This window comes from Phyllostomus hastatus, unplaced genomic scaffold, assembly GCF_019186645.2.
Source record: "Phyllostomus hastatus isolate PE091 unplaced genomic scaffold, TTU_PhHast_1.1 phas_scaffold_55, whole genome shotgun sequence".
In the NCBI taxonomy this organism is placed as follows: Eukaryota; Metazoa; Chordata; class Mammalia; order Chiroptera; family Phyllostomidae; genus Phyllostomus; species Phyllostomus hastatus.
In genome coordinates this window covers 12,288,580-12,305,689 of record NW_025334035.1, presented here as the reverse complement: position 1 = coordinate 12,305,689, position 17,110 = coordinate 12,288,580, and the positions used below count along the sequence as shown (strand labels likewise).

The 17,110-nt window shown below is 53.1% G+C and overlaps 1 protein-coding gene across 1 annotated transcript in view; it reads left to right on the top strand.

Annotated features, from left to right (window-relative positions):
• The window catches only part of LRRC75A (leucine rich repeat containing 75A), a 46,865-nt gene extending 29,982 nt beyond the window's left edge, over positions 1–16,883 (top strand). The window contains exons 2-4 of the mRNA XM_045824028.1: positions 3,987–4,115; positions 12,692–12,807; positions 15,326–16,883. Coding sequence (XP_045679984.1) covers positions 3,987–4,115; positions 12,692–12,807; positions 15,326–15,866 — 786 coding nt within the window. The 3' untranslated portion in view covers positions 15,867–16,883. The remainder of the gene's footprint in view (positions 1–3,986; positions 4,116–12,691; positions 12,808–15,325) is intronic.
• The last annotated feature ends 227 nt before the right edge of the window (positions 16,884–17,110 follow it).

Sequence of the window (17,110 nt, the reverse complement as noted above, 5' to 3'; positions counted from 1 at the left end):
TGGGACACAGTTTGGTAACTGTGCCCATTTCACAGAGGAGGACTTGAGGGTTGGGTAGAGCCTAGAACTCAGTGCTTCCTCCCAGGGACATTCAGAGACAGGGAGCAGGGATGACTGTAAAAGGAGACCTCCAGGTGTGCGTCCTGGGCAGGGGTACACCCCAAGGAGAAGAGTCGTGGGCAAAATGCAGGAGCGCAGGGGCTGGCATCAAGTCTCCCACCGGGAGCAGCATGCCCAGCCTGCACAACAGAAAAGGAAAGATACACCCATCTTCTGGCCAACTCCTGGGGCCACAAATCCAGCCTCTGACCATGAGAACAGCCACCCCTCTATTTCCACCCCAGACTCTGCCCTCCACCCCACTTGCCTGCCCCAGGGAAGGGCAGTCTGACCTTTTACACGTGGGCCTGTCCTCCACCCAAGAACACATGCCCTTGGACTTCCCCTCCCTACATTCCCAGCCTCCTCCTGCCCCAGAGAGGATGGGCCCAATGTTCTGCACATTTCTGGGTAATAGTTTGTGTCCTGAGGTTGTGAGGCTCCTTTCCGGCTGACCAGGGGGCCTGGGTGAGTTGTATGCAACAAGCCCCCTGTCCTGCCCTGACTCTCAAGTTTTTCTAGAAAGACAGGTCATGGCTTGTGACATTCTCAAGTGGGTCTGTGGTCCAAAAGAGGTTCAGAAACACTGCATGATGGGAGGAGGGACTTCACAAGGGAAAGGTGCGAGGGAAAGGGCTACGTTAGTAATTCTCTTCCCTGTGGGAGTCTGTGCATGTGTTACTTGGTTTTATTTCCCTCACATACTTGTGATGCCAGATCACTGTCCCCATTTTACCGATGAAAAAACTCAGAGGCTCCCTGCCATTAGGGGGCTGGCCCAGGATGCAGCCCGACTGAGAGATTGAACAGGACAGGGAGCCTCTGTCCTGTTCAATCAGGCAGAGGTACAAGGCAGTGCTGCACGTGGCCCTCAGCTCTTAGACCATGGCAGCGGGCAAGCCGAACCTCCCTCCGCCTGCATCCATGCAGGTGGATGAGGGTTGCCAGTAAATTATTTCAGCAGCCAGAGAACCTGGCGAAGGGCAAGGCAGCTGTCCTCTGATTATTCCTGCTGAATGTAAAACAGAGCCCCCAGACTGGCCACTGCTGCCCCATCCTTTTCTAACAAAGAGGAAGGAGGAAAGTGCCCCTGATCCTCACAGGCAGGACCTGGCTAGAGCGTGCTTGGCTCAGCAAGGCTCGAAGAGACAGATCCATCAGCCACCGACCCTTTCTTTTTCTGCTCTTAGAAATGTCCACCACCAAGCCACAGAACAGCACTTCTGCCCTCCAGCCTGTCTCCTCCTCATCGCCCCCTTCCCAGGGGTAGAAAAATCAGAGCAGTCCTTCAAAACAGGCCCGAGGCTGGGTGTGGGCCCCCCACCCCCACCATTCCTGAACTTCATTTTTCTAACATATTTATTACCTGTGATTTTTTTTCAGTGTTAATGAAATGTGAGGTACAGCATTGTAAATTTTCAGGTACATAGCATAATGACTTGTAAGTGATTACCACAATAAATTTAGTTAGCATCCATCACCTCATATAGCTGGAAAAAAAGGGGAAAAACGTGTTTTTATGCTTGTGATGAGAACTTTTTAACATGTTAAAGAACAAACTTCAACTGAATAAAATTTATTATGTGATTCATGAATGGGGCAGCATCCCATTTAGAAGATAGAAAGGTGCTTCAGTGAGTCACAGGGGAAGGTTTTTATAGGCAGAAAGAGAGGCCCTAAGAAGTTAAAAGAGTTGCTGGTTTTATTCCAGGTCAGGACACATGCCTGGGTTGCAGGTTTGGTCCCCAGTCAGGGCATGTATGAGAGGCAACCAATTGATGTTTCTCTGCCTCTCTTTCTCCATCCTTTCCCCTCTCTCTCAAAATAAATAAAATCTGGTGTGTTTTTTTGTTTTTAAGAATGAATTAGCCATAGTTGGGTAGCTAGTCAGTTGGAGTGTCATCCTGATATACCCAGGTCATGGGTTCGATCCCCAATCAGGGCACATACAAGAATCCACCAATGAATGCATCAGTAAGTGGAACAACAAATTAATTCCCCTCTCTCTCTTCCCCTCCCTCCCTCTCCCTCTCCCTCTCTCTAAAATCAATAAGTAAATTATAATTGAAAAAAAATTAAACAGTGAATTATTTCAAATAAGTTTTCCTTTCCTTAGGGAAAGGCAGAATGTCTTATCAAGCAAGTCACCTCACTAGTGCTGATGGAAAATTCCAGACTGAGTGGTTTAAAATTCTACTCCTGGGAGAAGCTGGAACTGCAGTTATGTTAGTTATTAAGGTTTTGTTTGCTATTGTACCTTAGCGAAAGTAACTCCATTCTGGCCTGTTGTTTCTCTCTCTCTCTCTCTTTTTTTTTTTTTAAATAAGGACCTACTCCCTTACTAACTTTCAAATGTACTGTACAGCAGTATCAATTGTAGTCATTCCTAGAATTTTCAGACAGCTGAAGAAGTCAGCCCCTCTGGACCTCAGGTTCTTCATCTGTAAGTTGGGAATGATGATGCCCAGCCCACTTGCCTTACAGGGATTTCTAAGAATCACACAGGGAAGGCATTTAGAAAGGTTCCGGCTATGCCACTGAGATGACAGCAAACCCCTACTGGAACTCACCCGTCACCCATACACTTCCTGTCCCCTGGTCACTGGACCCTGGCAGTCCAGGCTGGGAGCCTCCTCTGGGCTGTGCTGGGCAGCACCACATGTGGCTTTGGGGCCTAGGGGGCTTAGGGTGAGGGCAGCAAAAGTGGGTGGTCCTGCTTTCTCTGCCCCCCCTCAGTTACCCCTTGGTCCGTAGGGTGGGGTGGGGGCAGTCCCCAGGTGGAAGCCTGGTTTGTGGAAGGTACCAAGCTAGGAGCAGAGATCAGGGCTCCCTCCCAAGGACAACAGAAACTGGGGAGAGGCATTTGAGGAAAGGCAGAAGGTACACGCATGCTCTTTCACACAGGGAGAGCATCAAGCGTCTCCAACACTCTAGGGTAGAAGACCATGTTTCTTTACTTTTCTAACGCAGTCAACTCCATTTCCAGCTCCCACTGCCTTGGCTGGTGGGAAATTCAAGCTTAGTCATATTTGGAGGGTCTGCCTTTTATCTGGGGTTGTGCGAGAATGGGGGGGTCTTCCAATATCCAGAGCATTTGGAGCAGGGCCATTGAGTGCTAACCCACACTGACCACTGCTGGTGGCCAGGGGTCTCTGCAGAGGCTCCCAGATGAAGCTCTCGGTGTGGGGGACCTCCCAAATCCTTGTCTCTCCTCAGGCGTGTGGCATGTCTGTCCCTGTGGTTTCTGCCACTGCTCCCACCCCTCCGATTAGGCGGACCCACTTGATACCCTCTCTTTGGGAGCCCTGGTGGGGTTTTCTTCCTGGGGCCTGGCAGCTTCTTTCTTCAAACCCACAACTCAGGAACTGCCCCCCTCCCAAGGTAAAGGAACACTGAGGTTGGGTCTCCTGCCCAAGAAGCAGTAAAAATGACCTCAGGGGCAAGATAAAAACAAGTATCAATGCATGATTCTGTCACAAGGCTGGGGAATTTGTTACACGTGCCATTTCCAAAATTCATCCTAGATGGAGAAACAGCTGCATGCCCTCACCTGACCACCTGGCCAGCAACCCTTGGCTTCGTCCTGGGGAACCTGAGAGGTGGTAGCCGGGACTGTCTCGGGAAAGAGACTGAACTAGGCAGGCCAGCTCTGCAGGAACTTGTCTGGCTCCGGGCAGGGTGGAGCGGGGGCGGGGTAGGGGAAGGAGCTCTGTAGATGCTTCCTGAAGGTTAGGAACCCTCCTGGAGGTGGTCTCTTCCCTTCCTGCCTTGCCAGCACTCTGCTCTGGAGGCAGCTGAGCTGCCTCCAGGGGCTGCTCTGGGCATTTGGGTGAGACTGGAGGGTAGGGCAGGACCACCCTGACCTCTGGGCCCCCTCATTCTTACAGGACCTGGGCATGGAGTCTACCTCGCTGGACGACGTTCTATACCGCTATGCCAGCTTCCGGAACCTGGTGGACCCCATCACGCATGACCTCATCATCAGCCTGGCTCGCTACATCCACTGCCCCAAGCCGGTAGGGTGGCGTGGTCTAAGCTAGCCAGGTCTGGGGTGTGAGGCGGGCACCTTTCTGGGCAGAGCAGCTCAGTGTCCAGACCCAGGGAGATGGGCCCCACTGCAGGCACCAGAAGGGTAAGCCTGAGGTGCCCATCTGTCCCCTGACCCAGCATCCATGGCAGAGGCTGCACGCTGGCACCATCAGGACAGGTTTTGTTTGGCACACAAGTGCTTTAAATCTAGATTTATTGTCAACATTTAAAGATCAGAATATTTCACACAATCCCTATATTCAGTTGCCCTTGAAAAATGGGGAGCTCCAGCAACCAGAAGCCCTCGTTTCTGCAGGGCTGGAACTGAGTGGTCACCCCTGTTATGCGGCACCAGGGCCATCAGGTACAGTTGTGTAGGTTGGGCCCTGCACAAAGATGTGCAAACAGAGGCGGCAGGGGTTAGGGGAATTAGGAGACAGTTCTAATCCAGCCCTCTCTCTGCCCAGCAAGCCATGGGCACTGGTGCCAGACTGTCCACCAAGAGATAAGCTATTTCTTGTTTGCACAAAGGTGCCATATAAGTCCAGCAGTGGCCCTGCATGGTGCTCTCCAATTTGCTTCAGTCCCCACTACCCCCAGGTGCTTGTCTCTGAGGCTGTCATTTTATGCAATCCTTCCCCCCAGTCCTCCCCCCACCCTGCAGTTGACCCACATCCACTTCCTCCCTGGCTTAGGGAGTTGAGCAGGGGAAGCTCCAGGGTTCTCCAGGCTCTGCAGGCACTGCTTCTGGATGGGAGGGTTTGCCCTCCACCTGGCTGCTGGACCACAGTCCTTGCTGGGCGCCAGGCTGGCTCACCCAGACCTGCCCACTTAGATGCTGGCGGGAAAGGGGAGGGCCAGGCTGAGGCAGCTCCACACTTGGGCATTTCTTTATGTTGTTTTGGTTCCTTCTCTTCCATCCCTCAATTTCCGGCAGCTTCCAAAAAAAGTGTTTCCTCAAGAAGTCATGGCGGGCGGGAAGCCAGACCAGGTCTGAGTACCAGAGGGACACCTCCCCTTTCAGAGGAGGATCTGAGATAAGAGTGAGGTGGTGGTTCCAAAGCCACCGTCAAGTGGCCTGGGTGCAGACTTGAACATGGTCACCAGAGGCTTGGAACCTTGCCTTGGGCTGACCCTCCATCTGGGGCTTTGTCTAGGGCTCCTCTCTGGCCTCTGGGGCTGTCTGATGCCAAGACTCAGAGGCTGGTGTAACTGTGGAGGGCTGGGAACAAGTTGGGGGCCAGTGCAGGGGGTGGGTTGGTGGCAGGTTGCAGCAGAAGGCGGGAATGCTGGGCTCAAATATTCGCAGGTAAGAAAAGGCCAGCAGTGAGGTTCGGTGGAGTGGGAACCTCAAGGCCTAGGGAAGAGGAGCTGGTGCCAGGAGCCACAGGGAGCCAGCTAGGGCTAGACCACCCTCTCTGCTCCTGGGAGTTACACCTGGCTCAGCCTGGGGATGTGGAGGAGACCGGACCTGTAGGAAGCCTTGCAGGTGTCAGAACCCTGCCTTTTCTAAAGTATGGATGTAGTTACACAGTGGTAAGAAAGGGGGCAGGCTGTACTGGGGCACTCAGAGCAGCTAGTAGGAGAGAAGTGCCCTTTATGCCCATTTTAGAGTTGAGGAAGATGGAGTTCAGGGAATGAAGTGATCTGAGAAAGGCCACATGCAGGTGAGAACCCCAGTGGGGAGTTGAGTCCAAGTGTTCAGGGCTGGGTCTCTGTACTATCAGGGCTCAACTGGGGCTCCCATGGCTGCAGCCAGCCCCGGGGGGTGGGGCCCTGTGTGGGGGCAGCTGAGCTCATGCCTCCCTCCACACAGGAAGGACTACAGGCAGTTAACTCTCAAGTCAGACCCCAGGAGACAGGACTGGACTAACGACAAGGACAGAAGGCCAAGGGTCCTGCATTGCAATCTGTCCCCTCGTCTGGATGGGGACAAAAGGGGCTGTACCTGGGTTGTCTTAGCTCAGGCTGCTGTAACAGATTACCACTGACTGGGTGACTTTTAAAAAACGGAAATTTATTTCTCAGTTCTGGAAGTTGGAAGTCCAAGATCAAGGTGTCAGCATGCCAGGTTCTGAGGGGGAACCCTCCTCCTGGCTTGCAGACAGCTGCCTTCCCACTGTGTCTTTACCTGGTGGGAAGAAAGAAAGCTAATACTCTGGCTTCTTATAACCCTCATGACCTCAGCTTATCCTAATTACTCCCAAAGACCTACCTCCAAACACCATCATATTGAAATTGGGGTTCAACATATGAATTGGGGGGGACATAAACATTCAGTCCATTGCATGGATGCAGCCTTTCTCAGATCACGTAATTTGCCAAACCTTGTTTTTCTCAACTAAGGTGGGCATGAAACTTATTCCTGCAGGGCTGTTTGGAAAGTTCAGGGAGATGGTTCTTGAGAAATGTTGGCCCGTGCCTGGCAGAGCTAAGCACCCCATGCACAGAAGTTGAGGTGTGACTAATCAGTGAGCACCAACCAGGTACCAAGCAGGTTCAGTTGTGGGATGTGGTGGCAAGTAAGATATGGCCCTAGGCCCCAGCCCCTGTGGGCTCAGAGGCTTGGAAATGACCAAGCTGACCTCTGAGCCAGAGTTCCAAAGCAGCCAGAGCGGAGTGAGCCCTGCTGGAGGCCCAGGGGCCTGGCCAATCCCGGCCATGTCCTCCTCCCCAGGGCTACTGCAGTAGTCTTCCGCTGAACCTTCAGCTTCCTCTGTATGCTTTGGGAGCAGCCAGGGAGCCATCTGCAAAGGTAAATTGGATCACATACATACCTGCTTAAAAACCTTACACACAGCCTTGTGTTGTAATTCAAGTAAAACCCACACTCCTTACCTGTCCCTGCCAGAATCTCCCATCTCATCTGTCCCACTCTCCACCCTGCTGACTGCTCCAGCCACATGGGCCTCTTCTCTGTTCCTGGAGCATCCAGATGCTGCCACCCCTGGCCACACCTGCCGCCTCTGTCTGAGGTTCCTCTTCTCCAGACTCAGCCTGACAGTCATCTCTCAGAGGACTTCTTCGATCAGCCTACCTCATACCAGTCTCCCAATCAGCCTCCCTCACACTCTGTTTATTTCTTCATCTCACTGACCAGCCTCCCAAATTACCTTGCTTCTTTATTTGTTGACTAACATATCATCTGCTTTTTCCACTAGAAAATAAGCTGCACAGGGGCAAGAGGCAGCATCTATCCCATTCACAGTTACATCCTACAGCAAGCAGTGCCCTGGCAGGAAGCAGGAGACCCTTTCCATTATGAATTTTTAAGAGCATTTATTAAGGGTTGTGGCAGGATAAACAAAATGAACAGGGGACACTGAGGCCCCAGAGACTAACCACAGGAAGTCATTACCATGGAAGGAATGGCCGGTGGCAGCTGTGTTGAGGCTGAAGCCAAGCTGAGAATGTCTCCTCCAGAATTGTGTTATGTTTTCTATTGCTATACAGTCTCTGTAGGTCAGGAATTCTGCAGCAGCTCAGCCAGGTAGTTCTAGCTTAGCGTCTCTCGAGAGAATGGCCAAGCCTAAACACCTGAAAGCTTGACAGAGGTTGGCAGTCCCACCCCCCCTGGATGGCACATCCCATGGTTGTGGGCAGGAGGCCTCAGTTCCTTGCCACAGGGGCCTCTCTACAGGACTGCTTGAGTGTCCCCACATCACAGCGGCTGGCTCCACCCAGAGCAGGCGATCCCAGAGAAAGCAAGGCAGAAGCCTCATATCTTCTATGACTTAGTGTCAGAAGTGATACACCACCACTGCTGCCATAGTGTGTTGATCCACCCTGAGACAGCATGGAAGGAAGCTATCTGAGGGCACAAAGAGGAGGAGTCCAGGGTCACTAGGGCTGTCTTGGAGGCTGGCTGCCACACATGCTGGAGCAGGGAGGGAACCAAAAAAGTAAATCCCTTGACCTTTCTCTCCTCCTGCCCTCTGATCCCTCTCCCAGTTGCTCCCATTAGCTTAACCCAGCTGGGAGCCATGGGCAAGAGGGGTGGGTGATGCCATCTGTGGAGCTGGGGTGGGGGGGCGGTAAACAGAAAACCCAGCACAAAGTCTCCAGCATGGTGTTTGATGAATGAATGAATTTATGAAGGAACGAGGGAGCCTTTGGGCATACAGCAGTGCAGGGCTATGCTTGTTTGCCTGGGCGCAGCGTGCAAAGGTGCCTAGGGAAGTGAGGGTGTCAGGCAAGTGGCGCTATTGGACAGTTGAGAGATGGGGCAGGGTCCTAGCGCTTGTACCCCCTCCTGGGGGGAGTGCAGGTCTGCCTTGAGCATCATTCCTGACAGGCCCGCGAGAGCCCCTCAGATAGATTCTAATCCAGGGACTCCAGCACTGGGCGGGCCCAAGAGGCTACTGTCCCGACGTGACCCACACCCTGCCCTACCGTACCCAGTCACCCCTGATGCACCAGCCCCTCTCCTGCTTCACCTTTCTTTCCCACAGGTAACAGAATTGATTCCACAAACTGCCTTCGAGCCTCCTGTGTGAGTTAGGACTCTACTGCCAGATGTCCACTCTGGCTGCCTCAGGCTAGGGACAGAATTTATGCTGATACTGAGGGGTCTTGTCGGGCCTAAGGCAGCCAAGCTTGAAAGAGGGACTAGAACTACAGACAAACAGTGCACACCTCTCGACCCCTGCCTCCCCCAAACCCACTCTTCTCTCTCTTTCCCTCCCGATTTACAGAAGTCAAGTTTCCAGGGAAAGGGCTGATTGGCTGCGCTCTGCCAGTTCTGAACCAATCAGCTGTGGCTTGGGAGTGGCATGTGGTTGCCCAAAAGGGCTGCTGGGTAACAGCACTTTTAAGAAGAAATCTTCAGTGGAGACCAGCAGAGTGCACAGCCTTGCTAAATGTGCGGCCTATAGTGAGGAGCTCCCCACCCCACCCCCCACCCCCCACCACTGCAGGTCTCACAAAGGGCCTGAGGGGCGGCTGTTTCTCCTTGCTGAAACCTCGCAGAAACGGCACTTTGCCCTCCTCCCTCCCCTTCCACCCGCTGTTTCCCCACCTTCTCGAGCTCTCCTTACTCCCCCTCCTCTGGGCCTGCCCTGCTTTGTCCTGTTCTCCGCAGGAGGAAGGCTTGGAAGGGGCTTTCAAAAAGTGATGGAGCTGAGAAAAAATTTAGATGGGCCTGATTAAGTCTTTTCTGGGTGCAAATGATAGAACCACCTTGAACTAACCTAAGCACAAGATTATCTACAAGAGGGCAGAGCAGAGCACAGGGCGGGGTGGCTGGTTGGGAGCCTGCCAAGGTTTGGAGATTTGGATCCTGATGCCATCTTACACATTGTGTAGCGTGCCAGTCTATTCCACATCTTTATCCCCCAGTTTCCTCGTTTGTAAACAAGACAATAGTAGCTCGTTTCATAAAATTGTTGTTACAGCTTTATGATCAGTTCAGGCATGCGATACACAGAGGCAATGCCTAACATACGTACATAGCGGATGTTCAAGAAACGTCAGCAGTTGCTTATTTGGTCGAAACAAGTGGAGGGGAGCCCTCACAGCCCTCACTTCTGTGAGGACACCAGCTTACGTTTGGTCTTGGGTCAACCACCTTAGGTGGCTATGTTGTTTGTTCCGGGTTAGTCAACGCGGAAGCAGGCCCACGCAGTCTCCCAGGTCCGGAGCGGCGGCGCGAAGTCTAACCCTGTGCCTCATCCTGCACAGGGCTGCCCCCTGGTGACAGCGCCGGCACACTGCGGCGGCGGCTTTGCCTCTTTTCCCCGTTGCCCAGGCCTACAGGATGGAAGGAGAGCCCAGGGCCCCTGGTTTGGAAACCTTGGGAGTGATTGGAGGAGGAGCTGAAGCTTCAGCTTTGGAGCAGATGTAGTAGGAGACTGGCAGCATTCTGTCTCTGACTATGCCTTCTCAGTCCCTGCCTATCCAGTATGTCTGCCCCTTTGATGTTGCTGCTTCCCCTTGCCTTCCCCTCAGCTCATTTCCTGGCCAGGGGCTTTAATCAAATGCCAATGGAAGGTCCAGCCCGGACCTGTCTTGAGCTCTGGCTCCACAAATCCGTTCCCATCTCCCAGCTGGAAATGAGCTAGCATTCCCTTGTCCTGCTTTCACTTGCCTCTCACCCAGAGCCTTTTAGATCCTTCTGCCCCTGTCCTAAGCCAAAGGCCTAGACCCCTCTTCACCCCTCCCTGCCTATACCCTCTTCTCCTGTGCATGGCCCACCCAGTGTGGTAGCCTGTCACTGGCAGCCCTTTCCGTGGGCTTGGCAGGGATTCCCCAAACCACATGTAAACAGATGGGCCTGACCCTGAGTCACCCTCTCTGCCTCCAGCTCACCCCTTTCTCCATCTCCCAGCCCGAGGGACAGTCCTAAAATGCAAATGTGACTCTGCTGCTCCCTCTTTGCCATTCCCCTGCTGCCCCCATGATGGAACCCCTGCCTGCTTCACCGCCTATTGTTTCTCACCACGCACACCCTTAAGCCCAGGCTCAGCAAGAAAGGTGTGAACCCCAGGGGTTGTAAATGCATTTGTCAGGAGTGACAGGTGACATTCATTCTCTCTTGGGCAATCTTAGGCAACAGGAAGTGGTGAGGTTTGTGGAGAACTAGAGACCAGAGGTTTCCTCTAGATCATTGTCATTCAGTGTGGGCCTCCCTTTCTCTGCTGGCTCCTTCTGCATATATTCACCTCTGAACGCTCAGCTCTCCCCTGCCTACCCCCACTGTCTCTTGTCTCCCTCCTTCAGAGTCTCATGCTCTTGCCTTTTCAACAGCCTTGGCCATCGGAGCCTCAGTTTCCTCCTCTGTAAAATGGGGATGATGAAAGCAGTTACTACAGTAGGATGATGTGGGAATTCCATAAAGGGGCCCTAGCATAATGTGTGTGTTCACTAATCCAGGTGACAGACAATAGTGGCTTGGGCCAAGGTGGTACATGGAAGTGGCAAGAAGTCAGGCTCCAGACTGTCACCTGCCCCCATAGCTGTAACACCCCCAAGCCCTTGGACAAGTTGTTGTCACTAATCCATCTGCTCTTAAAAGCCCAGGTCAAATCTGAGCCTGGGCAGAAGTAATCTTTCTTCGTTAGCCTGCCAGAGTTCTGTGTGTTTGCGCTCTTACAATACAGCACGGCATTGATTCAGTGAGCATTCCTAGAGAGCTTGCTGTATGCCAAGTTATATTCAGAGCACTTTACAAGTAGTAACTCATTTAATCCTCACAAAATCCCCTGTGAGGCTGGCACAGATGAGGATCAGAGGCATACACAAGAGGAGACAAAGCAAGGATTGAAATCCACAGTTTGGTGCCAAGTTCATTCTCTTAATTACTCAATGTGCTGCTCCCCTATTAGCAGACTGATGATGATAATGGTAATAAGAATCAAGCTGTCTTTTACTGAGTGCTCACTCTGCCAGGTGCTCTGCTGAGCGCTGGAGTGGGTTAATAGTTAAACCTGACCACATCCACACTTCTGTCACAAGTGCGTTTCCAGCTAAGCCCTGGTTTCTGGCTCTTGACCCTGGCACTGGACCATCTGGTGGGAGCACACAGTCTCAGCCGCTCACTCCCTCAGGGCTGCGCAGTGACTGTTTGTTGGGCAGCTTTCCCTTGGGATGGAGTGGGAGTCTGTCTAGTGTCTCCCTGCTGCACCCTTCAACCTGGAGTGTTGGTTTGCTCAGGCTGCCATAACAAAATTCTACTTAAACAACAGAAATTATTTCACAGTTCTGGAGGCCAGAATTCCAAGATCAAGGTGTCTTCAGGTTCATTTCCTCTGAGGCCTCTCTCCTTGGCTTGAAGACGGCTGTTTTCTCATGGTGTCCTCACATGGTCCTCCCTCTGTACATGCCTGTGTCCCAGTCTCTTCTCATAAGGACACCAGTCACTGCACTAGGGCCAGCCCCAGTGACTTCATTTTACCTTAATTACTCTTTAGAGGCCCTGTTTTCTAATACAGTCACATTCTGAGTTTGTGAAGAATTGGGGGGACACAATTCAGACCCAAGGTCTCAATTCAAATACTGGTGGGCCAGACAGGTAACAGATGAATCAAACTGGGAGAGGCGTGGCTCCTTCATTCTTTTTCCCCCAACTTTTGACATGGGTATAAGACATGGTAAAAGTATTTTACTTCCCTCTTTACCATGAGAAATACAAGAGCAAGGACATTTGGTCATGGCTGTGTCCTCAGCTCCTACAAGTGCCTGGCACCTACTAGGCGCTCATAAATGTTTGTTGAACCACTGAAGGAGAAGAATGGCCCTGGATGTTGGGGGGTGGCAGGGACTATAGTGAACCCTGGCTGAGGGATCAGGAGGCAACTCGGCTCCAGTCGATTGTTGTCAGATCACCTGGAATCCAGACTTTTATATACATCTCCAGTTTTTTTTATCATAGCAACTAATTCACAAGAACTAAAAATATGCAGATCAGTTTGTAACCACTGTTCTCTGCCGAGGGCGCTCACCTTGAGCCAGCAGAGTGGGCCTCCCCCAGCTCAGCCTGGGTGCGGTGCTCTTCCTATAGGGACAGGAGGCTGGAGGTGGGGAACTGGGCTCTTACCCCTGCTGCCCACCTCTGTTGCCTCTGCAGGAAGGTGACGCTCTGGGTGCCATGGAGAAGCTGTGCCGGCAGCTGACATACCATCTCAGCCCCCACTCCCAGTGGCGGCGGCACCGGGGGCTGGTGAAGAGGAAGCCACAGGCCTGGTGAGTCACAGTCACCTGCATTGGGTCTGCCCTGCCCCTCTGCCAGTCTCCCTCTGCAGCCCAAAGACAGCCTATGTCAGGCTGGGTGTCTGATACACAGCACCCCCTCCCAGGACAGTGGGGCAAAGGCAAGAGCTGCACCAGAGGGGGTTGTCTTGGAATGCTGCCTGAAGTAGGTGAGATGGAAAGACAATTCTATGGTGGGGAAAGCAGCCAGGAGAGCACTCCAGGTGAGCATGAGCCATGTAAGGCCCTGGAGGCAGGGCCCTGCTCTGTGGGGTGGGGGCTGGGGGACATGGGCCCATTCTGAAGAATGGGCAGGGTGGGTGTGAGTTTCTGATTCCTGGTGTACTGCACTGAAAGTGAGCATGCTCACTGATTGCCCCCAGTTCTCTTGGTTTTCCCCCAGGGGTACCCAGACCCAGGCATATCCCTGGTCCATGCAGCAGTGAGAACCCTCAGGGGATTTGTGGCCCCCTGAAGACTGGGGGAGCACCTGGGACACAGAACCTGTGGGATATGATAGGAAGCAGGTGGAGAGGAAGCTGAAAGGAGGACTTTCTGGAGGAGGAAGCACCCCTGCCTCTCTTGTGAGTGCCATGGGGCATAGAGCCTTCCCTTCTGAAAGATGGGCTGGGCCTTGCTGCTGCCGTGGGCTCATCCTCCCAGGTCCTGTAGCTGGGGAGAGGCCAGGCTGACCCTCTTTCCTTATGGACAGCTCTGCCCCACAAGCCAGGGAGGAGGTGGGTTCTGGGGAGGCCTCCCCAAGTGGAGGAAGCGAGGCTCCTGCTGAGCTGAGGGCAGGGCCATATTTGGGACAGAGCAGGACAGGAGAACCCATGGGACCTAGAAGGCCACAAGGAGACTTTGAGAGCTAGTTCTTCAAGATCGAAAAGCAGAGCTCTGTTGGAGTCCAGGGGCCTCTTCTCCTGTCTCCCCATCACACACATGTGCTCAGTCCATTCTTTATTCAGAAACCTCGCTCCCCTCAATTGCTTCTGGCATGTCGAGTGAAACACAAATAGGGCCCTATGTGGTGGGTCCTCAGTCCCTCTGTTCTCTCTGCTCCCACTCTCCTATGTCCCCTGCCCCTCTTTCCATCCTGCTGGTCTCAGACACCTCAAGGTCGTTCCCACTTCAGGGCCTTTGCACCTGCACTCCCTCACTAGAACTCTCACCAAACCCTGAAGGCCTACTTTTTTCTTTGACTGTCACCTCAAAAGCTGTCTCCTTAAAGATGCCTTCCCAAGTGGCCATACCCCCAAGCTTCTCTGGCTTTACTCTCAGATTGGTCTGCTTGTTGGCCAGGCCCTCTCTGGCAGAATGAAAACAGGAGTCTTGTCCACCTGGTTTAGCACTGTGGCCTCAGTGCCTAGGGCAGCCCCTGGCTCCTAGTGGGAGCTTAACAAATACTTGTTCAAGGATTGACCAAGATCAGGGCTATTACTGTTGCCATCTGACTAGCCACAATCAGTCAACTGCTAAGTGGCAGGGCTGGAATCCAGCCCCAGGCTCAGGCTGTTAACCACCACACTACTTGTTTCCCTGGTGCGATAGGCCTGCTTTATTAATAACATAGACAAGAATTACAGCCAGCACTTAAATCACGCTAGACAAATACCAGGCAGTGTTCCAAGCCCTTAGATGCCATGCCGTGAGAGCTTTACCTTATACTCCCTGGGGCAGGGCAAGATGAGCAAACTATTGGTGGCCTTCCAGCTTCAGGAGATCCCAGGGTAGGGGTTTGCTCAGCTCAGGCTATTAACAGCCCCTTCCTGCTCCCTCTCCTTCCCAGCGTTTGGCCCTCTGGGCTTGCCTGTGATACCTGAAAGTAGAGGGCTGTGGCCCCAGAACAAAGAGCAGGGGAAGAAAGCAAGGGATGGCACAAGGCAGGGAGCAAAGAGCACCCCGCCTCCAGGAGTCAGCAGCTCCCACCTGGCTTGGAGCTCCCTGACCCTCCCCTGCCCGCCGTCCTGGGGGGATCTGCCTAAGGATCCCCGTCTGGTGGGGAACATGGCCTTGGAAAAGGATGCATCAGAAATCTTGTCCCTCTTGCAGAAGCAGGAAGCTCAGCCCAGGTGATTACTAAGGACAACAGCAATTTATCCATCACTCACCGAAACCAGGCACTGTTTTAAAGGCTTTGCATTTATTGATTTACTTCACATAACAATCCTGTTGCACTCAAATAGCTCCATTTTCCAGGAAAATAACTGAGGCACAGAGGTTAAGGACCTAACTAAAGGTCACACTGAGTAGGAAGGAGTTAAGATGCAAACCCAGGCATTATGGACCCAGAATGTACCCTTCATCACTGCAGAAACACTTGGGTGTTTCCCTTGTGGCCCCTTGCGCTCTGGCCAGCTGGGCCTGGCCAGGCTGAGATGTGGGGTAGAGCCAGGGGACCAGGGCTGTTCCCGCCCATCCCTGGAGCGGAGACCACGATGCTAGCTCTGCTGCACTGGGAGAAAAGCCCTGCCCCACCTACCTGAACCTGTTTGTCCCTTCTCCCCTCCAGTCTCAAGGCTGTCCTAGCTGGAAGCCCACTGGACAACACAGTAGACCTATCGGGCATCCCACTGACCTCCCGTGACCTGGAACGGGTGAGCAGCTACCTGCAGCGCTGTGGGGAGCAGGTGGACAGTGTGGAGCTGGGCTTCACAGGCCTCACAGATGACATGGTCTTACAGCTGCTGCCAGCACTCAGTGCACTGCCCCACCTCACCACGCTGGCCCTCAATGGCAACCGGCTGACCCGAGCCCTGCTGCGTGACCTCACTGACACCCTTAAGGACCCCAGCAAGTTCCCCAGTGTCACGTGGATTGACTTGGGCAACAACGTGGACATCTTCTCATTGCCCCAGCCCTTCCTGCTCAGCCTGCGCAAGCGCTGCCCAAAGCAGGGCCACCTACCCACCATCTTGGAGTTGGGCGAGGGCCCAGGCTGTGGAGAGGAAGTCCGGGACGGAACAGTGGGCAAAGAGGACCCTGGAGGGGAGCTTCTGGCTCCTGCCGAGGACTATGAGGGCAGGGAGACCACAGGTACAGCTCAGACGTGACACGAAGTGGGGCCTTGTGGGGTAGGGTGGCTGAAGTAGACTAACAGCTCCTACCAGGGCACTCAGGCCATTACCTAACACAGGCCTCGGCAACCCACCCATGGGAAAGCCAAATTGCAGAACCTGGAAAAGGCAGGTTGTGTAATGCTTCTCACTGGTCTTCCCTCTTCCCCCTTGTTACCTTTGTTTGGCTGCTGAGAAGCTATCCTTGGCTCAAAAGAATCAATCCTCAGCATTCCAGGATTTAGGGAGTGGGTATGCTGGTAGCCTAAGATGTGAATGGGTTGTTTAAAGCTCTCTCCCAGGAGTGTAGTTGGGACCCTACATCCAACCCTGGACTTCCCAAATTCTACATTACAGTTGTCCTGTTCAGGGTAGCAAACTCCAGGCAGGTAGATGCTAACTGTGCCCCTGCTCCAGGCATGTCGGAATCTTAGCAGCGCTTCTGAGTGAAGGAGGTTGGGGTAGGGGACTGGCCACCAGGTTCCAGGAGCTTAGACTCCCTGTAAACTATGAACTGAAAGCCATCCACCTCATGGAGCCATAGGCTCCTTTTAACTGACTTTGCAGTCAGTCTCTGCCCTCATACCCGTGATTCCAGAGGTCTGCCTGTGAAACCAGCCACCTTTCGAGTATCCCAAGGTGGCTGGGACAGACGCATCAAAGGCCACTGCAAAACCCTATGCCATAATCACTCTACACACCACCACAGATGACCAGACTGTCATTCCCAGTGTTGCCCCGTGCAAGCCAGAGCACTGCCTCTTTAAATGGGGTCTAAGGATGCTTTTCCCATAAAGTTCCATGAGTCCTAAGTATCCTTGGCACTTTGAGCACATTCCCAGAACCTACTATGGAAGGCTGTTATCAAACACCAAGGACCAAAATGGTGCTAAAAGCACTCCTATGAATTCACTGAAGACCTGCCTCCAAAGATGGCTAGGGGGAGGAAAACTAGGCCCCCAAAAGCCAAGGTTTTCACCCACTGTTACCTATGGCCTATCATTATTAAAAAAACCACCACTAACAGCAACATGGGGGCTAGGCTGAGAGGCAGGCTAGACAACACAACTTCAGGAGTTACTAGAGGAAGGCTAGGCAGAGGGGACAGAGCCCAGGGGAGCTAGGGACTGGACTGGAAATATATGGATGCCTTAAATGCTTTGGAATTTTTGCCCTCCAAGTCTAAAGAGAACTTAGACCACAGGAAAGCTGACAAGTGGAATGCTGATATTTGACAGCAG